Here is a 24388-nt window from a genome sequence, read left to right on the forward strand (position 1 = left end):
CATCTTTTGATGGTATCTATGATCTTATAACTTTTTTGGTCAGCTGTCATGTGATATTCTACTTTTTATTTCGGCTCTTAAATACACTTGATTTATATGGTAATTCTTTGCTCCGCACCGCCAACTGGGTGAGATTTTTTTTTTTTTTTTTGCTATACATCCTCGGGAATCAACCTGGTTATTTATTTTCGGCCGATGAGTTATTTTGAAGTGAAACTTCTTTGGGCGCGATGGGAGTTAAATTTCAAGGCCGAATTACAATACGTCTTTTGTGAAACGATCTCTGACGCTAGTAGGTTGCGGACGGTGCAGAGAACTCGTTCCCTTGAGCGGGCTCCACGTGGCGGCGTGCGGCTCAGGTTGAACCCCGCCATGCTGCAGGGACAGGCGGGTCACGGCGGTAGGTACACCCGACTTGCTGGCATTTAGTAAGGGAGTATTTGGGCAGAGGGCAACACAACGGGGTTTGAGCTTTTTGTTGTGCACCGCGCCACAGGCCATATTCGCAAGAAAATGGTGTTATTTTAAGTACTTATTATTTTAATAACTCGTGTGAATCAGTATTGTTAAACAGTGTTATATGGGTACTCTTTTAGCTGCGTAACTATATATTTATTGCTGTTATAATGCTTTTCACGCTTTAGTTTGACAGGGTAATTATTTGATTAACTAAATCACACACCGTATTATAATTATGAGCCCATGAGCGTGTATATATGTTGAGTCCAACTAAGAATATACTAGTTAAAAAAAGTTTCAACAAATCATCCCGTGTATAGAATATTGTTTTTATTTTCACTTCGAGTATGATATAATTATCATCTGTGTGGGCATCATCATTTAAATTATTATATTCTGGACTATACTTAAAAGCAGTAAACTTTATGTAGCAAATTAAGTAATGTAATCATCAGGTGTAAGTTAAATTTAATTTAAGTGGGCCCCAGTTATTTACCGTAGCAAAGAATAGTTTATATATGTTTCAAATAAGCTTTCAAAGAAAAGTTTAAAACATATGTAATCTTCTAACGGAAGGAAATACTAAATTGTATTTTTTTTGTCTGCTGTCTATTTTAATATCATGGTTTTATATATGTAATCAACGAACAATAATATAATGTGTATGTGTCTTTTCCAAATTTATTTGTCTGATGACATTTTCTCTCTTTCCTGTGTGTCACCAGTCATTGCCTTTGCTGACAAATAAATATTACACCAGAACTTTATCGCACTGAGCTCGGGCCTTGGTGGCATTCACTGTTGGACTCTCTTCTGGTACATTTTTGTTGGTGAGGGACTGTTGACAGTCCTTGTGGTTACAGTTGTGTAAAACAGCAGTTTAAATAATTTTGAATCTTACTAACACATAGCACAGATTAAATTATAGGTGCTCGATTTTGTAAAAGTTAATATTTCAGCGATAATATAAACCACATTTTACTCACACGACATTTACGGTGACTCCTACGACAGAAGTGATAAGCATGATCATGGCGTCGATTTCGAAGTCCTTGTAGATGATTCTGAGGACAGCTGCGTACAGCAGAATGCCGGTGACGATCCAGATCATGAGCACGGATATGAGCGCGCCCATGACTTCGGCGCGGTACCAGCCGAAGCTCATCTTGCGCGTCGGAGGACGCGTCGACAGCCACAGGGAGAACAACGAGATCATGAAGCTGGCGAAGTCCGTGAGCAGGTGGGCTGCGTCCGTGGCTATGGCCAGACTGGACGACAAGTATCCGCCTGCGAACACGGACACCTTGTTACCACTGCAACAGTACAAGGAGAACAACGAGATCATGAAGCTGGCGAAGTCCGTGAGCAGGTGGGCTGCATCCGTGGCTATGGCCAGACTGGACGACCAGTATCCGCCTGCGAACACGGACACCTTGTTACCACTGCAACAGTACAAGGAGAACAACGAGATCATGAAGCTGGCGAAGTCCGTGAGCAGGTGGGCTGCGTCCGTGGCTATGGCCAGACTGGACGACCAGTATCCGCCTGCGAACACGGACACCTTGTTACCACTACAACCGTACAAGGAGAACAACGAGATCATGAAGCTGGCGAAGTCCGTGAGCAGGTGGGCTGCGTCCGTGGCTATGGCTAGACTGGACGACCAGTATCCGCCTGCGAACACGGACACCTTGTTACCACTGCAACCGTACAAGGAGAACAACGAGATCATGAAGCTGGCGAAGTCCGTGAGCAGGAGGGCTGCGTCCGTGGCTATGGCCAGACTGGACGACAAGTATCCGCCTGCGAACACGGACACCTTGTTACCACTGCAACAGTACAAGGAGAACAACGAGATCATGAAGCTGGCGAAGTCCGTGAGCAGATGGGCTGCGTCCGTGGCTATGGCCAGACTGGACGACCAGTATCCGCCTGCGAACACGGACACCTTGTTACCACTGCAACAGTACAAGGAGAACAACGAGATCATGAAGCTGGCGAAGTCCGTGAGCAGGTGGGCTGCGTCCGTGGCTATGGCCAGACTGGACGACAAGTATCCGCCTGCGAATACAGACACCTTGTTACCACTGCAACCGTACAAGGAGAACAACGAGATCATGAAGCTGGCGAAGTCCGTGAGCAGGTGGGCTGCGTCCGTGGCTATGGCCAGACTGGACGACCAGTATCCGCCTGCGAACACGGACACCTTGTTACCACTGCAACAGTACAAGGAGAACAACGAGATCATGAAGCTGGCGAAGTCCGTGAGCAGGTGGGCTGCGTCCGTAGCTATGGCCAGACTGGACGACCAGTATCCGCCTGCGAACACGGACACCTTGTTACCACTGCAACCGTACAAGGAGAACAACGAGATCATGAAGCTGGCGAAGTCCGTGAGCAGGTGGGCTGCGTCCGTGGCTATGGCCAGACTGGACGACAAGTATCCGCCTGCGAACACGGACACCTTGTTACCACTGCAACAGTACAAGGAGAACAACGAGATCATGAAGCTGGCGAAGTCCGTGAGCATGTGGGCTGCGTCCGTGGCTATGGCCAGACTGGACGACCAGTATCCGCCTGCGAACACGGACACCTTGTTACCACTGCAACAGTACAAGGAGAACAACGAGATCATGAAGCTGGCGAAGTCCGTGAGCAGGTGGGCTGCGTCCGTGGCTATGGCCAGACTGGACGACCAGTATCCGCCTGCGAACACGGACACCTTGTTACCACTGCAACCGTACAAGGAGAACAACGAGATCATGAAGCTGGCGAAGTCCGTGAGCAGGTGGGCTGCGTCCGTGGCTATGGCCAGACTGGACGACCAGTATCCGCCTGCGAACACGGACACCTTGTTACCACTGCAACAGTACAAGGAGAACAACGAGATCATGAAGCTGGCGAAGTCCGTGAGCAGGTGGGCTGCGTCCGTGGCTATGGCCAGACTGGACGACCAGTATCCGCCTGCGAACACGGACACCTTGTTACCACTGCAACAGTACAAGGAGAACAACGAGATCATGAAGCTGGCGAAGTCCGTGAGCAGGTGGGCTGCGTCCGTGGCTATGGCCAGACTGGACGACCAGTATCCGCCTGCGAACACGGACACCTTGTTACCACTGCAACCGTACAAGGAGAACAACGAGATCATGAAGCTGGCGAAGTCCGTGAGCAGGTGGGCTGCGTCCGTAGCTATGGCCAGACTGGTCGACAAGTATCCGCCTGCGAACACGGACACCTTGTTACCACTGCAACCGTACAAGGAGAACAACGAGATCATTAAGCTGGCGAAGTCCGTGAGCAGGTGGGCTGCGTCCGTGGCTATGGCCAGACTGGACGACAAGTATCCGCCTGCGAACACGGACACCTTGTTACCACTGCAACCGTACAAGGAGAACAACGAGATCATGAAGCTGGCGAAGTCCGTGAGCAGGTGGGCTGCGTCCGTGGCTATGGCCAGACTGGACGACAAGTATCCGCCTGCGAACACGGACACCTTGTTACCACTGCAACAGTACAAGGAGAACAACGAGATCATGAAGCTGGCGAAGTCCGTGAGCAGGTGGGCTGCGTCCGTGGCTATGGCCAGACTGGACGACAAGTATCCGCCTGCGAACACGGACAACTTGTCACCACTGCAACAGTACAAGGAGAACAACGAGATCATGAAGCTGGCGAAGTCCGTGAGCATGTGGGCTGCGTCCGTGGCTATGGCCAGACTGGACGACAAGTATCCGCCTGCGAACACGGACACCTTGTTACCACTGCAACAGTACAAGGAGAACAACGAGATCATGAAGCTGGCGAAGTCCGTGAGCAGGTGGGCTGCGTCCGTGGCTATGGCCATACTGGACGACCAGTATCCGCCTGCGAACACGGACACCTTGTTACCACTGCAACCGTACAAGGAGAACAACGAGATCATGAAGCTGGCGAAGTCCGTGAGCAGGTGGGCTGCGTCCGTGGCTATGGCCAGACTGGACGACCAGTATCCGCCTGCGAACACGGACACCTTGTTACCACTGCAACCGTACAAGGAGAACAACGAGATCATGAAGCTGGCGAAGTCCGTGAGCAGGTGGGCTGCGTCCGTGGCTATGGCCAGACTGGACGACAAGTATCCGCCTGCGAACACGGACACCTTGTTACCACTGCAACAGTACAAGGAGAACAACGAGATCATGAAGTTGGCGAAGTCCGTGAGCATGTGGGCTGCGTCCGTGGCTATGGCCAGACTGGACGACCAGTATCCGCCTGCGAACACGGACACCTTGTTACCACTGCAACAGTACAAGGAGAACAACGAGATCATGAAGCTGGCGAAGTCCGTGAGCAGGTGGGCTGCGTCCGTGGCTATGGCCAGACTGGACGACAAGTATCCGCCTGCGAATACGGACACCTTGTTACCACTGCAACCGTACAAGGAAAACAACGAGATCATGAAGCTGGCGAAGTCCGTGAGCAGGTGGGCTGCGTCCGTGGCTATGGCCAGACTGGACGACCAGTATCCGCCTGCGAACACGGACACCTTGTTACCACTGCAACAGTACAAGGAGAACAACGAGATCATGAAGCTGGCGAAGTCCGTGAGCAGGTGGGCTGCGTCCGTAGCTATGGCCAGACTGGACGACCAGTATCCGCCTGCGAACACGGACACCATGTTACCACTGCAACAGTACAAGGAGAACAACGAGATCATGAAGCTGGCGAAGTCCGTGAGCAGGTGGGCTGCGTCCGTGGCTATGGCCAGACTGGACGACCAGTATCCGCCTGCGAACACGGACACCTTGTTACCACTGCAACCGTACTAGCAGAACAACGAGATCATGAAGCTGGCGAAGTCCGTGAGCAGGTGGGCTGCGTCCGTGGCTATGGCCAGACTGGACGACAAGTATCCGCCTGCGAACACGGACACCTTGTTACCACTGCAACCGTACAAGGAGAACAACGAGATCATGAAGCTGGCGAAGTCCGTGAGCAGGTGGGCTGCGTCCGTGGCTATGCCAGACTGGACGACAAGTATCCGCCTGCGAACACGGACACCTTGTTACCACTGCAACAGTACAAGGAGAACAACGAGATCATGAAGCTGGCGAAGTCCGTGAGCATGTGGGCTGCGTCCGTGGCTATGGCCAGACTGGACGACCAGTATCCGCCTGCGAACACGGACACCTTGTTACAACTGCAACAGTACAAGGAGAACAACGAGATCATGAAGCTGGCGAAGTCCGTGAGCAGGTGGGCTGCGTCCGTGGCTATGGCCAGACTGGACGACCAGTATCCGCCTGCGAACACGGACACCTTGTTACCACTGCAACCGTACAAGGAGAACAACGAGATCATGAAGCTGGCGAAGTCCGTGAGCAGGTGGGCTGCGTCCGTGGCTATGGCCAGACTGGACGACCAGTATCCGCCTGCGAACACGGACACCTTGTTACCACTGCAACAGTACAAGGAGAACAACGAGATCATGAAGCTGGCGAAGTCCGTGAGCATGTGGGCTGCGTCCGTGGCTATGGCCAGACTGGACGACAAGTATCCGCCTGCGAACACGGACACCTTGTTATCACTGCAACAGTACAAGGAGAACAACGAGATCATGAAGCTGGCGAAGTCCGTGAGCAGGTGGGCTGCGTCCGTGGCTATGGCCAGACTGGACGACAAGTATCCGCCTGCGAACACGGACACCTTGTTACCACTGCAACAGTACAAGGAGAACAAAGAGATCATGTAGCTGGCGAAGTCCGTGAGCATGTGGGCTGCGTCCGTGGCTATGGCCAGACTGGACGACCAGTATCCGCCTGCGAACACGGACACCTTGTTACCACTGCAACAGTACAAGGAGAACAAAGAGATCATGAAGCTGGCGAAGTCCGTGAGCAGGTGGGCTGCGTCCGTGGCTATGGCCATACTGGACGACCAGTATCCGCCTGCGAACACGGACACCTTGTTACCACTGCAACAGTACAAGGAGAACAACGAGATCATGAAGCTGGCGAAGTCCGTGAGCAGGTGGGCTGCGTCCGTGGCTATGGCCAGACTGGACGACCAGTATCCGCCTGCGAACACGGACACCTTGTTACCACTGCAACAGTACAAGGAGAACAACGAGATCATGAAGCTGGCGAAGTCCGTGAGCAGGTGGGCTGCGTCCGTGGCTATGGCCAGACTGGACGACCAGTATCCGCCTGCGAACACGGACACCTTGTTACCACTGCAACAGTACAAGGAGAACAACGAGATCATGAAGCTGGCGAAGTCCGTGAGCAGGTGGGCTGCGTCCGTGGCTATGGCCAGACTGGACGACCAGTATCCGCCTGCGAACACGGACACCTTGTTACCACTGCAACCGTACAAGGAGAACAACGAGATCATGAAGCTGGCGAAGTCCGTGAGCAGGTGGGCTGCGTCCGTGGCTATGGCCAGACTGGACGACAAGTATCCGCCTGCGAACACGGACACCTTGTTACCACTGCAACAGTACAAGGAGAACAACGAGATCATGAAGCTGGCGAAGTCCGTGAGCAGGTGGGCTGCGTCCGTGGCTATGGCCAGACTGGACGACAAGTATCCGCCTGCGAACACGGACACCTTGTTACCACTGCAACAGTACAAGGAGAACAACGAGATCATGAAGCTGGCGAAGTCCGTGAGCATGTGGGCTGCGTCCGTGGCTATGGCCAGACTGGACGACAAGTATCCGCCTGCGAACACGGACACCTTGTTACCACTGCAACAGTACAAGGAGATTAACGAGATCCTGAAGCTGGCGAAGTCCGTGTGCAGGTGGGCTGCGTCCGTGGCTATGGCCAGACTGGACGACAAGTATCCGCCTGCGAACACGGACACCTTGTTACCACTGCAACAGTACAAGGAGAACAACGAGATCATGAAGCTGGCGAAGTCCGTGAGCAGGTGGGCTGCGTCCGTGGCTATGGCCAGACTGGACGACCAGTATCTGCCTGCGAACACGGACACCTTGTTACCACTGCAACAGTACAAGGAGAACAACGAGATCATGAAGCTGGCGAAGTCCGTGAGCAGGTGGGCTGCGTCCGTGGCTATGGCCAGACTGGACGACCAGTATCCGCCTGCGAACACGGACACCTTGTTACCACTGCAACAGTACAAGGAGAACAACGAGATCATGAAGCTGGCGAAGTCCGTGAGCAGGTGGGCTGCGTCCGTGGCTATGGCCAGACTGGACGACCAGTATCCGCCTGCGAACACGGACACCTTGTTACCACTGCAACCGTACAAGGAGAACAACGAGATCATGAAGCTGGCGAAGTCCGTGAGCAGGTGGGCTGCGTCCGTGGCTATGGCCAGACTGGACGACAAGTATCCGCCTGCGAACACGGACACCTTGTTACCACTGCAACAGTACAAGGAGAACAACGAGATCATGAAGCTGGCGAAGTCCGTGAGCATGTGGGCTGCGTCCGTGGCTATGGCCAGACTGGACGACAAGTATCCGCCTGCGAACACGGACACCTTGTTACCACTGCAACAGTACAAGGAGAACAACGAGATCATGAAGCTGGCGAAGTCCGTGAGCAGGTGGGCTGCGTCCGTGGCTATGGCCAGACTGGATGACAAGTATCCGCCTGCGAACACGGACACCTTGTTACCACTGCAACAGTACAAGGAGAACAACGAGATCATGAAGCTGGCGAAGTCCGTGAGCAGGTGGGCTGCGTCCGTGGCTATGGCCAGACTGGACGACCAGTATCCGCCTGCGAACAGCGCAACAGCACATTTCATGATGTCTCAAATAGACAACATAAAATAAAACCAATTAGTAAATCTATTATTTTCAATTTTTTTTTCAATAACGAGACCATTTGGTCTCAAGTAACTTATCGTAACGATGTCTTTCTTTATATTATTTTTAATACTATAGAAAAATAAAATAAATTATTTCAAAAATATATAAACACAAATTGAGATAAGAATGAGCCGTGATTTATGTCATATTCTGCGTCTAATACCAGATGCAAACTGAGTTTTAAATTGGAACAATAACTTAAATAGAATTTTAATTTTTCATCAGCGGGATTCAGTTTATCTCAAGCAAGAAATTTGTTGCAAGTAGTTCCGATTCTAGCCAACAGATGTCGCCACTTTTGTTGGGTTGTATTAATACTTTTCATGTGAGACGCAGGATGCTCACTCACGACCGCAAGAGAAGGATGGCTTCACTAGGTATCAAGGGGAAGGTAAATCGTCTTGTATGATAGTGTTTCTCAGTTGTTTTAAGACAAAGTAAACGACTGAGTAAGGAATGTTATTTTAATTCCAGATGATAAAATTATATTGTATGTGTTGCTTCGGCAACAGGAATTCAGCAATCAAACGAAACTCTGAATACAATTGCACATCTCTAATCGAGAAAACAAATACATGTAGTGATTGTTTTCTCAGGAATAACCAGAAGAACTCAATCCCTATAGACCTACAAGGCTGTTTATAGCACAAGTGAATGCCGTTCTTTAAAATTAAAATAACAATTAAAATTAAAGTATTTAACACGTTTCCAGACAGGTGTTTGGCCTAATTTAAGGTGTTATTCGAGATGCCTCTCACTCGTCGGGAATGTTTCTTATCATAGTTGAACATTTTTATGTTTAATGTTATCTCCATCGAAGTAAGATTAAAATTGTGATTCTAGTGAAACTAATGTTTTTTATATTTTTATTGTTTTAAATGAAAGTGGCGTATTTATTATCAGTCCAATTATTTATTTATCTTTAGGTGACACAGAATGACCATTACGGAAATATTGTGAAGAAGAATATGAACAAAAATATTTTATATTCTTAATTTAATGATACAAATGTTTAATTAAATTGTTCCAATATTGTGTCAGACAGATCATAGATAAATTGAGTTTAGTTAAAGGAAGGAATATAAATTTAATCAAGCTAGTTTACAAATTTTAAAACATAAAATGGCATTAAATAATTAAAAAATTATAATAAGTTCCAATTAAACATTTATAGCATTAGAATCATCAAAATAAATAACCATCACGTCGGCAAAGATCCCCAACTTAGAATAAGTTCTTTATATATATATATATATATATATATATATATATATATATATATATATATATATATATATATATATATGTACTTAAAATATCTGCTGATTATTAAATAACTTTAGCTAAGCAAACGTGTAAAACACAAAAAAAAAAGAGTCAAAAGTAGTGTCACGTCATCGATTTTTCTGCAAATGTTAGTAATTCAAAGATTTCTTGTCAAAACATAAACATATATTAAATAAATATTCCAAAGTATAACCTCTAATCCAAAGAGAATGCCAAGAAGTTTTTACAATACTTTGAACACACACTCAGGTAGGTTCGATACACGACTCGTTCAGTAAATCGAACTCCTACTCGATCTACAAGGACACGAAGCCTTCGTGTGAGAGACTCAGGGCGCGGTTACACGGGACCCTGAACTACTTCAGGTGAACTTGTTTAAGTAAACAAGTTTACAAACGCGAAAGTGTACGGTTACACGGTAGTTGCCGAAAAGTATGTTCAGCTCTAAAACCGATTGTCTACTGTCAACGAATGACTGTGTTGTTAATTTTCTCTATTTTATATCCAGAAAACGCGGGATTTTTTTACTTGTTTATACAGTATTATCAACAGAAATGGAATGTGTTTTCATATCGCTCAATATTTTTTTACAAATCGGGAATTCAAACAACATGCACAGTAAAATTTTTTAAACTTATTTTTTATTATTTTTTGAGCGAGAGTACCTATCTCAGTTTTAAGAAAATTAAGGTCAGGATCAATTAAAAAAATATATATATATATAATTGCCTGTTTATTTTTTTGTTGCATTCGGTAAAATATTACTCGAACTTGTGCCAGGAACACTTTCCATCTTGAATTTCTGCAAATGACTGTTTATATTCTAAACAGCCAATCAGAGGCTAATGTAGAAGATATGTCGATCTGAACTGCTTTGCCAACCTGTTTAAGTTAAATGGGAAATGGCCTCGAACGAAACATGTTCAGACTGTGTGTAACCGCACTCTCACACACATATACACTTATATTTACTACCTCAAAACCTTTACAGCGAATACAGATTGTGACACTAACAACCTAAACCATTAGGAAACCACACTAGATGCAACCTTGTACCCAAACAAAAGCAATGGCAGTGTGTTAGCTAACAACGCACTGTTTTCAGGATTTTCCACCAACACGTGTGGAACAATTTTAATGCTTTTTATATTTAAATTAATTTTATCTTTTGCAGTGGATAGCAATGGAAACATTTGATATGTAAAAACCCTATGAAACTTGTTAAACTTTTTATTTATTTTTACTAGCTGCCCGACCCGGCTTCGCACGGCTATACTAATGGAAAAAAATTAAGCCACATCTCCCATTTACAGTAATGGTAAATAAAAAAAAATTCCGTGAAAATTTATTACAATGCTGTATAATGTACCGGAGAGAAAATGAATAGCACCGATGGTTTCCCGACTCGTGCACGCAACGTACAACTGATGTACCCGTACTTCGCTACGGCAGTCTACAGGCAGATCACTCTTGCGCCGCTCATTATACATGCCCCTCCTTGTGGGTACGCCACTGCCGCGCGATGCCCGTTGCCATGGAGACGCAGAAGGCATGAACAATGCAAAATCCTGTTCTCATGCAGACAAAGTACCCACTGTTGCCTGGTTTTAACCACCCATGGGATCTAATTTTCGGAAAATGTCATCCTGCGTAACATAAGGAACATTACTGTGAAGTTTCAAGTCTGTAAAATATATATACTTGAAAAAAAGGGCAATAAAAAAACAAACTAACCACAGAGAGAGGAAAAAAAAATAGTTTAGGTTTGCGATTTAAAGTGATAAAAAGTATTTAAATACTAATTGAACTCTTATGAGGGTACTGATTGCTTCCTTGTTAATATCACACGGGTGTTTTTTACTTGTATGGGAAAATTAAAAATGATAAGGCATCTAGTGCGTGGCAACAATGTTAATAGGCAATAGGAAATAAACTTGTAGCGCCTGCGGCATTGTCAACACACACTTCGTACGTGTACTGCATGTTGTATCTAACCCCCTCCAACGCATTTGATTCTAAATTGGACTTTTAGTAAGGATCCCTAATGTTATTGATAATATAATATAGCCTATATCCTTCCTCGATAAATGTACTATCCAACACTGAAAAAATTTTTACACCCGAACCAGTGGTTCCTGAGATTAGCACGTTCAAACAAACAAACAAACAAACAAACTCTTCAGCTTTATAATATTAGTATAGATTTTAGCTGAAATAATTATTAATATATTCCCAATAGTAAAAAAATGTGTGCGTGTACTTATGTAAGCGCGATAGATGTTATACTTGCTTGGTGTAGTAATAATAAATTAACTTAATTTTGCAAGCAAATTATTATTATAAATAAAATAATAAATGGACTGGAGTGAAATTATAAATACGGTTGGTAAAGTATATGTGGTGATATTGGTTTTAACCTCTTAGCAACCTGTTAGCAACCTCTTTGCATGAACATTGTTTAACCTTCAATATTACCTCTTATTCAAATCTATGTATTAATTCATGTAAATATCTAAGTCATGTTTTGTGCTTAAGAAAGCCTTAGTTTCTGAAGATAAGGTTTATTATGTCAGTATATCTTCAATCTAATTAACAAATTTAAATAAATACTCAGTATTAAAAACTAATTTAAACACATGTATAAAATGAATTAAGATTACAAAATAACCAATATAAATTTTAATTAACAATGAAAATCAATAAAAATACTGAAATATGATTCTAATTTATTAATTTTAATAATTAATTTCAATAATACTGTAATAATTTATAATGCAAATAAATTATACAAACGGGGACATAACCTGCCGTATATAAAACGTTTATAAACACAATGTATTTCACTAATATTCACAATAAATAAATGGTTATAATTATATGGACTAGTATTCAATATCAATCACTTATGTAAAATATTTAAAAGCATATTTATCATTTTTATTTTAATGGAGCCTTTTTTTTACGTAGCCTATTTTTCATTTAATGAGAAATTCGTTACATGGTGCGTGCGCAACGTAAAAATTCGCTCTCATTTTTATTTCATAACGTGCCTAAATAAATATAACTTCAAAAATAATATAATGGAAGTGTTTTTTTATGTAGGTTTATTTTATTATATAACTATAATATTACAAGCAATAAATTAGACACTTATTCGAGATAATTCACAGCATTAATGGTGCTTATTTAACGTTTAGTGTTAAAAATGATAGGGAATATATTTTTTAAAATTTTGATTGATTACTGACTTATTAAACTAGATTGAAAAATTGTAAAAAAATTATCTTACCAACTGAGACAAAGGAACAAGCACATTTTTACGTAATAGTAATGCCACACATTCTTGAGTTCTCAGTGAAATAAACCCGGCTCGCATTTTCATTTAACATGGGTGCAGTTACATAAATAATGCGTTTATCCATGAATAATGTAGCCTATTTAAATTTAATTTTCTACAAACGCAGGTTTGTTCAATTATAGAGTTAACGTTATTTCAAGGTTGTTGTAATTGTGTTATTTATTTGTACGATGAGGATTAAATAACGGCTAGGTAGTATAAACCAACAGACTGAGCTATGTATTCAAAGTATTACAGCAATTAGATAAAGAAAAAAAATTAAGTTTTGCTTAAAGTAAAATTTGTATAAGGTAATATTCATTTATATAAAAATAGCTTTATCGAGGGACGGAATTGGAACCAAATCAATATAACTGCAACAATGATATATATATATATACATACATACATACACACATATGTCCGATTGTCACTGCGCTACCGAACCACGGCATGAACTGCATGAGATTATGTGGCATAAATAAAGTAATGCTAAATTTATATCGTACATTTAAAGTTTCTATTACTCCTTTCTATGACTATTAAAGTTTAGAATTTGTATTACAGAAGAGTTTTGGTACTAAAATTTTTCATTTGGCATACCTGTAGGATTTGTGCGTCCCCCAATGTTTACAGATTGGGATAAATATAGGTGTATGCTGCAACACATGGATCAGCCATGGTTTTATGTTGGTAGCCTTTCTTTAATCATGTTAACATTTCGTTACATAGTGCGCGCGCATCGTAAAATTTCACTCTCATTTTTTTTCATATCGTGCCTAAAGTATATTACGAGAATTTATGGATGAGGCATACAATAAACAGCATTTATTTACTCTTAAAACCACACTGTGATTAATAAAATGTATTAGACAGTTTTTGCCAGTAAATTTCTTTAACATAATAAGTAATTGTGTAGGCCTACTGCCGCGTACGAACACACAACCTTCTCCAAATAAATATATTTTTATTAGTGGTGGATCAGGAGATTGCTGTAGTAGGACTTTTTAAAAAATAGTTTTACTATGAAGTATGCAGAACCAGTAAAATTTCAATTTTTTATTCGTATCTTGTAAATAGATGAATAAGAATAAGAAGCCAATTTATACTCATGAATGCATTTATTATAACTATATCATAATCGTGTTTATGAAAGCTCATAAAATATTATCTGTTATTAAAGTTTAAATAACATAAGTATTAAATATATCTTATTATGACATCTTATTTATAGCACAAATCAATAGAAGCACTTTGGTTAACCTAAATCAGTTACAAATATAGTAAAAAACTCTTCGTAATTTAAATAAACATTTCATCTTTGTATATTATATTAATTTCAGAAATTTACGTAAAAAAAGAAGCAATAAAAATTACCATCTAGTCATCGTGCTATGGGTAGGGGTCGAACAAATGTCTCTGCAAAAGGGACACCCATAACTTGTTAAAATATAAACCTTAATTAATATAAATGTGCATTAACAAGTTTCAGTATATTGATTAATGTAATAGCAAACTTAAAAAATGATTTCGCTACTCACCTATGACTTCGGATATCATAAAGCACACGCACAGTATACTTGCGACGACCAATTTACGTTGCGCTCGTTTGTCAATGCCGTCGTTCTTCTCGCTGTGACAGTGGTCAGTTTCTGGGAACAAATCAAAACATTCATGCGTCTACTTTTAACAATAACAACGAGAAATATAGAATTAATAAACAACTATTTACAATAATAATTTACAATCTCTAAACGTTATACTACTTATATTGTAAAGTTTTTTCCTATTTTTATGGAAAATTTCCCACCAAGGAATCTAGAAACTCCAACGGACGTAATTATGTTTTTTTTTTTTTAAAGTTTTAATCAGTTATTTCAGAAACAACCTAAGTCACTTTTTCGGCTGTTTTAAGTTAAGCACGAATTTAAGTTCGGTACGTGTTTGCGCACAATAAGAAACAAAAATTAAATCAGTCAGTCCATTCCTCGGAGCTTTAGTCATGAAAACTATAATTTATTGCAGATACAACATTAATCCAAAAGGTATGTTGTTCCTGCATTAATAAATTTATACAAAATTGTGTACAACTATCATGGCAACTGTCGAAGTCAGCAACTGTCGAGGTTGACAAGTCATAAACAATCATTGAATGTTTTGCTGTTTCAAGATATTATGTTATTGTTGTGTCTAGAGTGATGTCATTTCCAGTAATTTTACAAATTGAAAATTGATTCTGATAGTGGAGTTATGCTTCCGCTTGATAATAAAATAAATAGGAAGCAAGTAACAATAAATTAATTGATTATAAACAACACATTATTAAAAAAGCTAGAGCTCCACAGACTGTAAGAGATTCAACTTAAATGAAGCAAAACGAGATGATTGTCAAGGTATTTCTGGAACACTTTCATCCCAAATATGGTGACCCACAGACTCTTGTTGTACACTTGAGTACTTTTATTTCAAAACTAAGAGAAAACTAGCTGACCCGTACGAATATTTCTCAAGGTATCGTGATCAAACAAAGAATAGTAATATAATGATGTGGAAATAAGTAAATAATACAAGTATTTATTAATGAAATATATTTTATTTTTAAGAGAAGTAATAAATACCAGTATTATTTTAAAATGTCGTAATCTGTTATACAATATGTTTGATTGTAAAACATTTACACTTTGAGACAGCTGCTAATTGCGTGCCAGGCGTGCCATTTGAATGCAATTCAACTGTCAGTTGTCTGAGTACTCTTTTCAATAAGGCAACTGAATTGTACGTGCGCATAAACTCCTACTTGCACACCGCAGATGAATGTGAACCAGAATATTTACATGGAAGTGACAGTTTTCTTTGCATGGCGAACAGTGGTTTGTAAGCGCGAGGCTGAAGCAAGGATCTTAGGGAAAATATTTTATTATAAATAAATATTTATTCCTTGGAAAGATAATGATTTAATTAATATGTAAATTCACTGGGTACCAGTATGTTTATGTATATGGATAGAATATATTTTTCAATGAGCTTCCTAGTTTTGATTGGTATCGGAATATCAGTTTGTAGATTAATGTATGAAAGAGTTTTATATCGATTTTAGGCCTTTGTCAATTATTTATTTTATTGTGCTTTAAGCTTTTTCATTCACATATTTTTTTAAAAATAAACGTGCGTTTGAATTAGGTAAGCTATGCTAGTATTTTGATGTATAGATTTTGAGGTTCCTTAGTAGATTATTAGTTTTCTACGCAGTCTCTTTTTTTTTAATGCTCTGATTTCTGTGTTTTATATTACCACCTTTGTTATACCGTTGTTCTAGGGAGTTGCGGTATTTAACAGTGCAAGAGTGTTTATTTTTGCATTTTGATTAGCGATTTCAGACCCAGAGCGACGAAGTTGTGTGCCGGTGGTATTTGAGGGCCACAAGTTCACATATCTGATGTCAACTTCAATGACACCTTACTGCAAGGTATCAAAACTAGCGGTCTTGTTCACAAGGTTTAAGATCGCAGTAGGCCATACACTACAGCTCCTATATTCAGACATACATAAATATAACCAAGAAATTTCTTCTAATTTTATTTTTATTTACAAAATAACCTTTTTGTACGCCCAATTAGTGAATGATTTCCATCAAATATGCATACCAAATTACCGGGTTTTTAATTTTTGGTTAAAAATTTGATAAGTTTTGACTGTCGCAAGGGACCAAAATTTTTGATTAAACCTTTTCTCAATATGAGATTAAAGGAAATGTCTGATAGGTTTTTATTGAAGGGTCATGAAGGTGGCATGAAAAAGAGCCAATTTTTCATATTATTAATCAAACCAGTATCCACAGGCATCTCACTTCACGCATTACTTACTCACAATCAAATCGGAATTTTAGCGAAACTATGCTTAATAATGGCTCAACGATATTCGTTAAGTTCACTGTTGACTGTAAGGCAAACATAAATCGTTGAACTTACCAGTTTCTTTAATTTGGTAATTTTCGTTGCTGCTGCCTAGCATGCACTCGGTGATGAAGCATGAAGCACTTGGATTTCCGTGCAGACAGTATATGACCTTTACTGGAGAAGGTGTAGTTAAATTGGTCTCTTTTGAATTTTCTTTTCTTTGAAGGCTGCCATAATCGCTGTTTTTCTGGTCACTGCAAATAACACAAGCTTGAATGTCATGTAGGCTCTAAGTCACTTTGCAGCTGCAGTCAATTAAAAAGGACAATCTACATTGATATCATGTATCAGCAAATACCAGAACTTACCACATCATAGAATAAACAGCAACAAATACAAAATAAACACAGACCAAGGAATACAATATATATTCCTAATGTTAATCAACTGACTAACAAGTGGCAGAGACGAACACAAATCAACAAATCTTATTCACTCTACATCCTAGCACCCACAACCGACATACCGTCACCCAGAGAGTGGTACAAGTGCAACCTCGGTCCTGCATCAACCCCGAAACAAACTTGTATGTACAGACCGATGCCAGTGCAGATGAGAACAATGTTACTGACTATGCCAGTGCCCAATTTGGCACTGTAGTAATATTTCTTTGTTCAATAAAATTTTGAACCTAATAATTCAATTGATTTCAATACCATTTTATTTAGGGGCATTACAATAATTGTTATTTATTTTGTACCAGTTATAAAATGATCGAAAGAAATTTATATTAAAATTGAAAAAAAATTAAAAAGTGTTTTTACCACTAAATTATTAATAGTAAAACATTTAACGTAAAAAAATATTAGAAAATAGTACCAACATACAAATTTTGGCATTATTAAGTTTTTAAAATCAAATATTTATATTTAGTAATATTACTGGTTGTGTCCTTTGAAGGATCGACAAATATTGGAAATAAATCATCAATTTAAACAAAACTATGTGCTATTGTGTTGAAATATTGCACCATAAATTGTAAACAGAATACTTTTAAAATGTCATTACGGAAATTTTTTAAATTTTGTTTATAATTTTTGCTATCACTTGCGTCAAATTTTTATATTATAAAAATAATCAATTTCATTCAAAAGTGTAAATATTTTATTTTTTGAAGTGTCACAGGGCTCGTAAAACATTTTGACTAAATCACGTGTATATTAACGATAATGCCGTAAACGTATTTCTTCCCACAAAACTTGTATATTTAAAAATATTTAAAAAAAAATAATGCATAAATTATTTAGATTTTTGTAACCATGTGTTATTTTGCATGTAAATAATGATATAATGATCCTGTTTATATCATGGACAATTTTTTCCGTCGTGAATTTTGTAGTTTACACTTGCCCATAAATCGACATAATGTACCAATATTTTAAGAATATTATGTATGGTGCAGTGTAAGTTGAGTTCTTAATGTTGACAAACATTTATTTAAACTTTAAAATACTCAACGTGCTTTTGAAAAAAAGAGGTTAAATTTCACCAACTATGGAACCTGTGTGTTACTTAAGTACTTTATATTACATTTTATCTGGAAATATTTTCAGAAATAATTACTTGTGAATACGCTTTCGGAAGCCCAGCATGTCTGGCTAAGAGGCACATAATATTTTTTTTTTGAAATTAAAAAAAATATAATATAAGTACAACATAAAAGCTATATTGTCTGTATAAAAGTAAGTAATCATTGCTCAAATTTGTAATTTTAATGGGCAATGCATGGTTTAAAATGTTACTTTTGTATTTGTTATTATTAATAAGTCCCAATATCACGTGTTATACATAACACGTGGGTATTTATTACTAGTAGCTAACATATCTAGGCGAAAGCTAAAGGCACAGAGCAATGCTAAGTGTCACATTTTACTTATAATATCAGAAATATATGCATAGAAACTTAGGAATTAAATTTTATATTACTTTGTGTCCACAAAGTACAGTGCGTGCATTATTTAAAAATAATTTTGAAATGACTGCTTATGTGTTTTAATAGTGTATAGCAGAAAGTGATTCAAATTTTGAGTAATGTGAGTTAATCGGTATTTATGGTGTTTACGCATTTTAAGAAATTCCTTGTGAGTTAGCAAAGAATTGGGTAACATATTTTTCGTGATTGCACATAAGTCATTATAAGTCCTATTGATTACTTGATTCACTAACTCAAAACATATACAATGGATACAAGTTGATAGAGCAATTTTAATGAATGCTTCTTGTAAAGCCAATTAACTAAAAATAAATAAGTAAATAGCAAACATTTTTACGACGCACTTACCTGAGAATATTCATATTTTCTAAATCGTATTCCATGAGAGGATACAGTAAATATGTTGGCTCGCACCTCAAAAATATTTCCCGTATCACACACTGCTAATGGGAAATACCCTTTCGACACACCACGCCGCAAGACTTGCGAAGAAAGTGCCACTGTCAATGTTTTAGCTCTCCCGCAGATACTATGCCCAGAGAGCGTAGTTCCCGTACCAGCCTCATGTAATCCCGCGCATATACACACTGGACTGACATCGTAGAGTTAGAAAGATATTCCTAGAACTGTGGTGCCGTGTGAATTTGTACAGATACCACATAAATCATTCAACCAGTACTTTCGGATGAATACGCGTACTATCTTGCTTGACTCATCTACCAAATAGCCTTTCGAGATAAATTTCACTTGTGTAAACTGTGCGATGCGCCTTTGGTCGTTTGGACTTTATCATGTACAATGACAGTGGCAATAATGTTTAACAAGAGTGCCAGATAACTTATCAGTTTGGCGACAAAATAATTAAAATAATTTACTACCTCAAACATGCATTATATAAATTGTCATGCTTCATTTTGAAACATCCTAGGAACAAAATACGTTCTGAGCAGCTTCCAAACTACACAGGAAAGGATATAAAGTCAACATAGTCTGTCGCAAGAGAATGGCTCAGCTAGACATCAATGCCTTGCATGTCCGTGTTTCTCAGCTCAGGCATAGTAATTCACTGAGTAATTGATATTTTTTTTATGTTTGAAGCCACCCCCCCCCCCTGGTGTTTCTCAGTTGATTTAAGATAAAGTAATCATCCGTTAATAAATTTTCATAATCTGAATTCCACCTGATAAAATATTCTAAGTGCTGATTTGGTAACAGAAAAACTCTAATTGAACGAAACACTGAATAAAATTGCATGGATATTTTTCTCGGCAAACGTCTAGTCGGGAATAACCAGGAGCATACGGAGAAAAATAACAAAATATTGACATGAAAAATCAGGAGCACTTGAAGAAAACCAACAAAATATTAGCATGAATAGTCAGAACACTTTATGAAAACCAACTAAATATTGACAGGAATAATCGCGAGCACTCGGAAAAAACCAACGCGCGTTTTGCTAAACCAAAATCAGTGAATCACAAAAAATTATATCCAAAAATTAGAAAAAATTCTATCAGCTTGTGAACTTCTCATTGTTCAGCAAGGATAGTTCTAGCAAAAAAATTTTATTAATTAAAATGTTTTTAAAATGGTTTTTTTTTGTTTTGTTATACACTAATCTTGATTTTGGAAAACATGCGTTAGTTTTCTCCTTGCGCTTCTGATTATTTCTGTCGATATTTTTTTTTTGTATGCTCCTGATTATTCCTGTCAATATTTTAATTGTTTCTTTCGCATGCTCCTTATTATTGCTGTCAATATTTTATTGGTATCTCCAAGTGCTTCTGGTCATTCCTGACAAGACTTCTGTTGGTTTTCTCCGTGTGCTCTTGATTATTTGTGTCAATATTTTGTTGAATTTCTCCGTGTGCTCCTGGTTATTTTTGATGAGACTTCTGCTGAAATTCTCCGAGTGTTTATGGTTATTCCAGAGAAAAATATCCCTGCAGTTTTTTTTTTTCGTAATTAGACAAGCAAATTTATCCCGAATTTCGTTTAATTAGTGTATTTATGCGACCAAATCACCACTAACAATATTTTTTATCAGGTAGAATTTAGACAAAAATTATTTATTACTCAGTCTATTACTATGCCTTGAGACAGCTGTGAAACTGACATGCAAGACGAACTTCATTCTCCTTGATGTCTAGCGAAGCTCTCCTTCTCATGCAATCGTGAGTGAACATCCCACAGCCCACATAAAAAAAATAGCAACACAACACGTGGCGACATCTGTTGGCAAGAAACGGAACTACTTGCAACAAGCTCTTTTGCATGAGATAAATATTAACTCTCGCAGCTGAACGGTGTCAAAGACAGAGCCATGTAGTATCGTAGCCTCGTAGACTTGTAACATAGTAACCTTGTAGTCTCGTAGCCAGTTAAGACTTGTAGACATAAAGCCCCGAGGTCTCGTAGCCTAGTAGTCTTGTAGTCCTGTAACCTCGTAGCCTTGTAATCTCGTAGACTTGTAATCTCATAGCCATGTAGCCTTGAAGTCTTGTAACTAAATACCATTGGTGTAGTTGGAGCCAAATTCTATCGTATCCTGCTGTGCCGGAAGTTTATTTAATTTTTTTATCTTACTAAGTGATGATTTATGCCGCGTCAACCGCGCAATTCTCGGTCCGCGCCTTTCTGATGTCGCGAGACATCTCCTGAGCCCTGGAGCTACACCCTGTTTGGTGAGTTACTTCGGTCTCTTTTCCTCCCCGAATTCCCGTTTGTTGGCCTTTTCGCGCCGACTGTGTTTGACTGTCTGGAAGCAGGTCTAATTCGTTTGGAATTTGGCTTGTGTTTCAGACAGGGTCCAACATTTGGGCGCTGAAATTGCACCCATCATGTTGTCCAGGACCTCCAGCTTCAAGTCCCTTTAAGAAGAGCTTCCTCCCGGCCAGAGGTCCAACTGGAAGCCCTGGGTGATATTTAACATCTAACTTCCCCCTACCGGCAACCAAACAAATTATTTAAACGAAGACCAGCAAGCAGTGACATAAAGAACTTATCCAATAAGAATATGTAAAGTTATAATAATAACTATAATATGTCAGGAGAGATACTTCAAATTTCTGTTTCTGTGATTTTTTTTGGTGTTAAAAGTATTGTTTAACTTATTTTAATAATATCGGGCCGGCCCCCTTTTAATGACTTTAATATATTGTTGATACCATTTTATTGTGATACCAAAACAAAGGGAAACAGATTCATTTAATTCTTTTTAAATAAAACAGGGAACCTATAGACCAATCTACTTATGTAGTGTTTATTTATTTATCATATATCTTATTCTATTTAGAGATCCACTAGCTCCCAAGTTGCCTGTGTGCAGGGAGTATAAATTTGTCTTGTTCACCACCGCGTGCCCCCTCTGGTAATACTTGTATTTTTGTTTATAATTTTGCCCAGCTGTTTCCTAGGCTTTTTTTTATTAAATTAAAATCTTGTACACATTTCACTCAGTTTCAGATTACCCAATTCATCATATATTCTCTGTACCTCATTTGGACCCTGACCATAATCAACCATCTTACGTACGTTACTTACCGACTCCAAGTTATTTCTTCAGTCAGGTAGAATAGCATCAAGCCATTCTCTTCCCAATATAGACAACATGTTTAATCTCCCTTCTATTACCACAAGTGGCAGTTGGCACTCTCTTCTGGATTGCCCTACAACATGTACTGCCGTCGCCCGGGTTCTCGTGTTCGAGACTCGGCGGTGTTCCTAGCGAGAAGGCTGCTCTGTTGCGGGGAAGTGTGTCCGGCAGGGCGCCAGGCTAACGCGGGGGTTAGCCACGAGGTGGGTCGTGAGGTTCGAAGGCCCCTGCATGGTCCACTAGGAACTGCGGCGGTGGTGATGATGCTAGGGATCCTTAAGGCGATTGGTGCACGGTAAAAAACGGTCACAGGCCCGAAAACAATTAATTTTGTATCATATGATCATTAAAGAGTCTAGATGCCTATGTGGGTGACTGTTACTATGTAGGGAGGTCAGGAGCTTAGTTCCAGCTCGTCAGTGGCGAGATGGCCTTCATACGGGAAGGGTGTCGCTGGTGGTCGCTCTGCGGCCTGCCATCTAGGAGGAATTAACAGAACCTCGAAGATTGTATCTCGCTCTCCCTCTAACACACAGTTGATACGGTTCTATCGTGCCCGGAGGAGGGGAAGGTTTAGCAGGTTTCTCCTTCACTCATCCTTCGCCATGGGGAGGCGGAATGGATTAATTTTTTGTTCGCAACTGCGCATGTCATGTGGCTGAGAGCGCACATCTTCTCACTCAACTCACTCGTTCTCTCACACTATTTCAATAAATCTTTTCAAATATTCAACATCAATACTTTAAACCATTGCGCTTCCTACGGATTAAAACATATTTCATGCATGTGCCTGAATTCAGCTGCAAAAGAATAAAACGGGAAGTCAATTTTTTTCTTCAAAAACGTTCCGAAACACTGTGTGTTAAAAAACATTCTGAAAGCTCATTTTTCTAGATAAATGGAAATTCTAAATCACCTGCGCCACAAGGAAACATTGTGCTTTAATATTATGTAAAGAAAACACCTCTTAGTTTTATAGTTATGTAAAGGTGGTGTGATATGTTTTAGATGTCGCACCATCTTATCATCCATGTAGAAGAGTTACCCGAAAAGCTAACAAGACTATTGCCATGGAAATGGAAATATGGTTAAGGAAATATTTTTCAATATGAAAAAGTCTACAATAATGTTTACAAGAAACGAAATTGCAATAGCAATACAAAAATATCGCAATTTTGTTACATTGTTAACATAGATATTGTTTTTAATAAAGGCAATAAAAATGACATACTCAATATTTGGAATACAATAAATACCTTAAGCCCTACATAATTGCTGCGATATTCACAATAAATGCTTTTCTTAAATATAGTAATTAAAAAACATCGTAAATAAATTATGAACATACATATTATGGTGAAGGAAAGTGGACACTATCACACTGAAAAATCTTAGAGGGTAGTTTTCCTCATCTTATTTCTTTCTTTGCGTTTTTGGTCTTGTTCGTTAAATATTTCATGTTCAAATACTTGATACGCATATACGTTCTTGTCCTGACAAAACAGTATATAACTTCTTCTGGATATTTATTTTCAGTAGTTCCGCAAATAATTTTAGTCAGTGATTCAAAAATCCGCTCTTTTTTGCACAAATTGTTGCCATGAACATTATCAAAACACATTTCAGCGATCTTTATTAATTCAAAAAATTCATTAATGGGACATTTTAAGTTACCCTTTGATTGTACATGTATCCAGCTATCGTCCTCCGAATTGAAATCCGTAGTGCCAAGGTCGGGATATTTATTTCTGAAACGGTGAGCTATATAGCCAGAAACATATTTCAGCCCTTCAAGAGAAATTTCGTCACTTGAAAGGGGCCTGGCCGCTAAATCTAAGTATATTTCTTCCATGTCAGCAAGATCTATTTCATTTAAAGGTGATTTCTCTTGAAATGTCTTTGTAAAATGCATTTCCTTGCACAAAAGTAGTTCTGTACTTTCATTCTGATAAGCTCTGCCCTGTTCCATTTCATTTGACGAAAAATCACTTAC

General features: G+C 39.8%; 1 protein-coding gene across 1 annotated transcript in view; it reads right to left on the reverse strand.

Annotated features, from left to right (window-relative positions):
- LOC134528833 (proton-coupled zinc antiporter SLC30A2-like) overlaps positions 1-19492 on the reverse strand; it is a 29296-nt gene extending 9804 nt beyond the window's left edge. Inside the window, exons 1-4 of the mRNA XM_063362500.1 lie at positions 19149-19492; positions 16880-17061; positions 14453-14563; positions 1446-1746 (exon numbers count right to left, since the gene is read on the reverse strand). Of these exons, the coding sequence (XP_063218570.1) occupies positions 1446-1746; positions 14453-14563; positions 16880-17061; positions 19149-19183 (629 nt within the window). The 5' untranslated portion in view covers positions 19184-19492. The remainder of the gene's footprint in view (positions 1-1445; positions 1747-14452; positions 14564-16879; positions 17062-19148) is intronic.
- Between the last annotated feature and the right edge of the window lie 4896 nt (positions 19493-24388).

Source organism: Bacillus rossius, chromosome 2 (assembly GCF_032445375.1).
Source record: "Bacillus rossius redtenbacheri isolate Brsri chromosome 2, Brsri_v3, whole genome shotgun sequence".
Lineage (NCBI taxonomy): Eukaryota > Metazoa > Arthropoda > Insecta > Phasmatodea > Bacillidae > Bacillus > Bacillus rossius.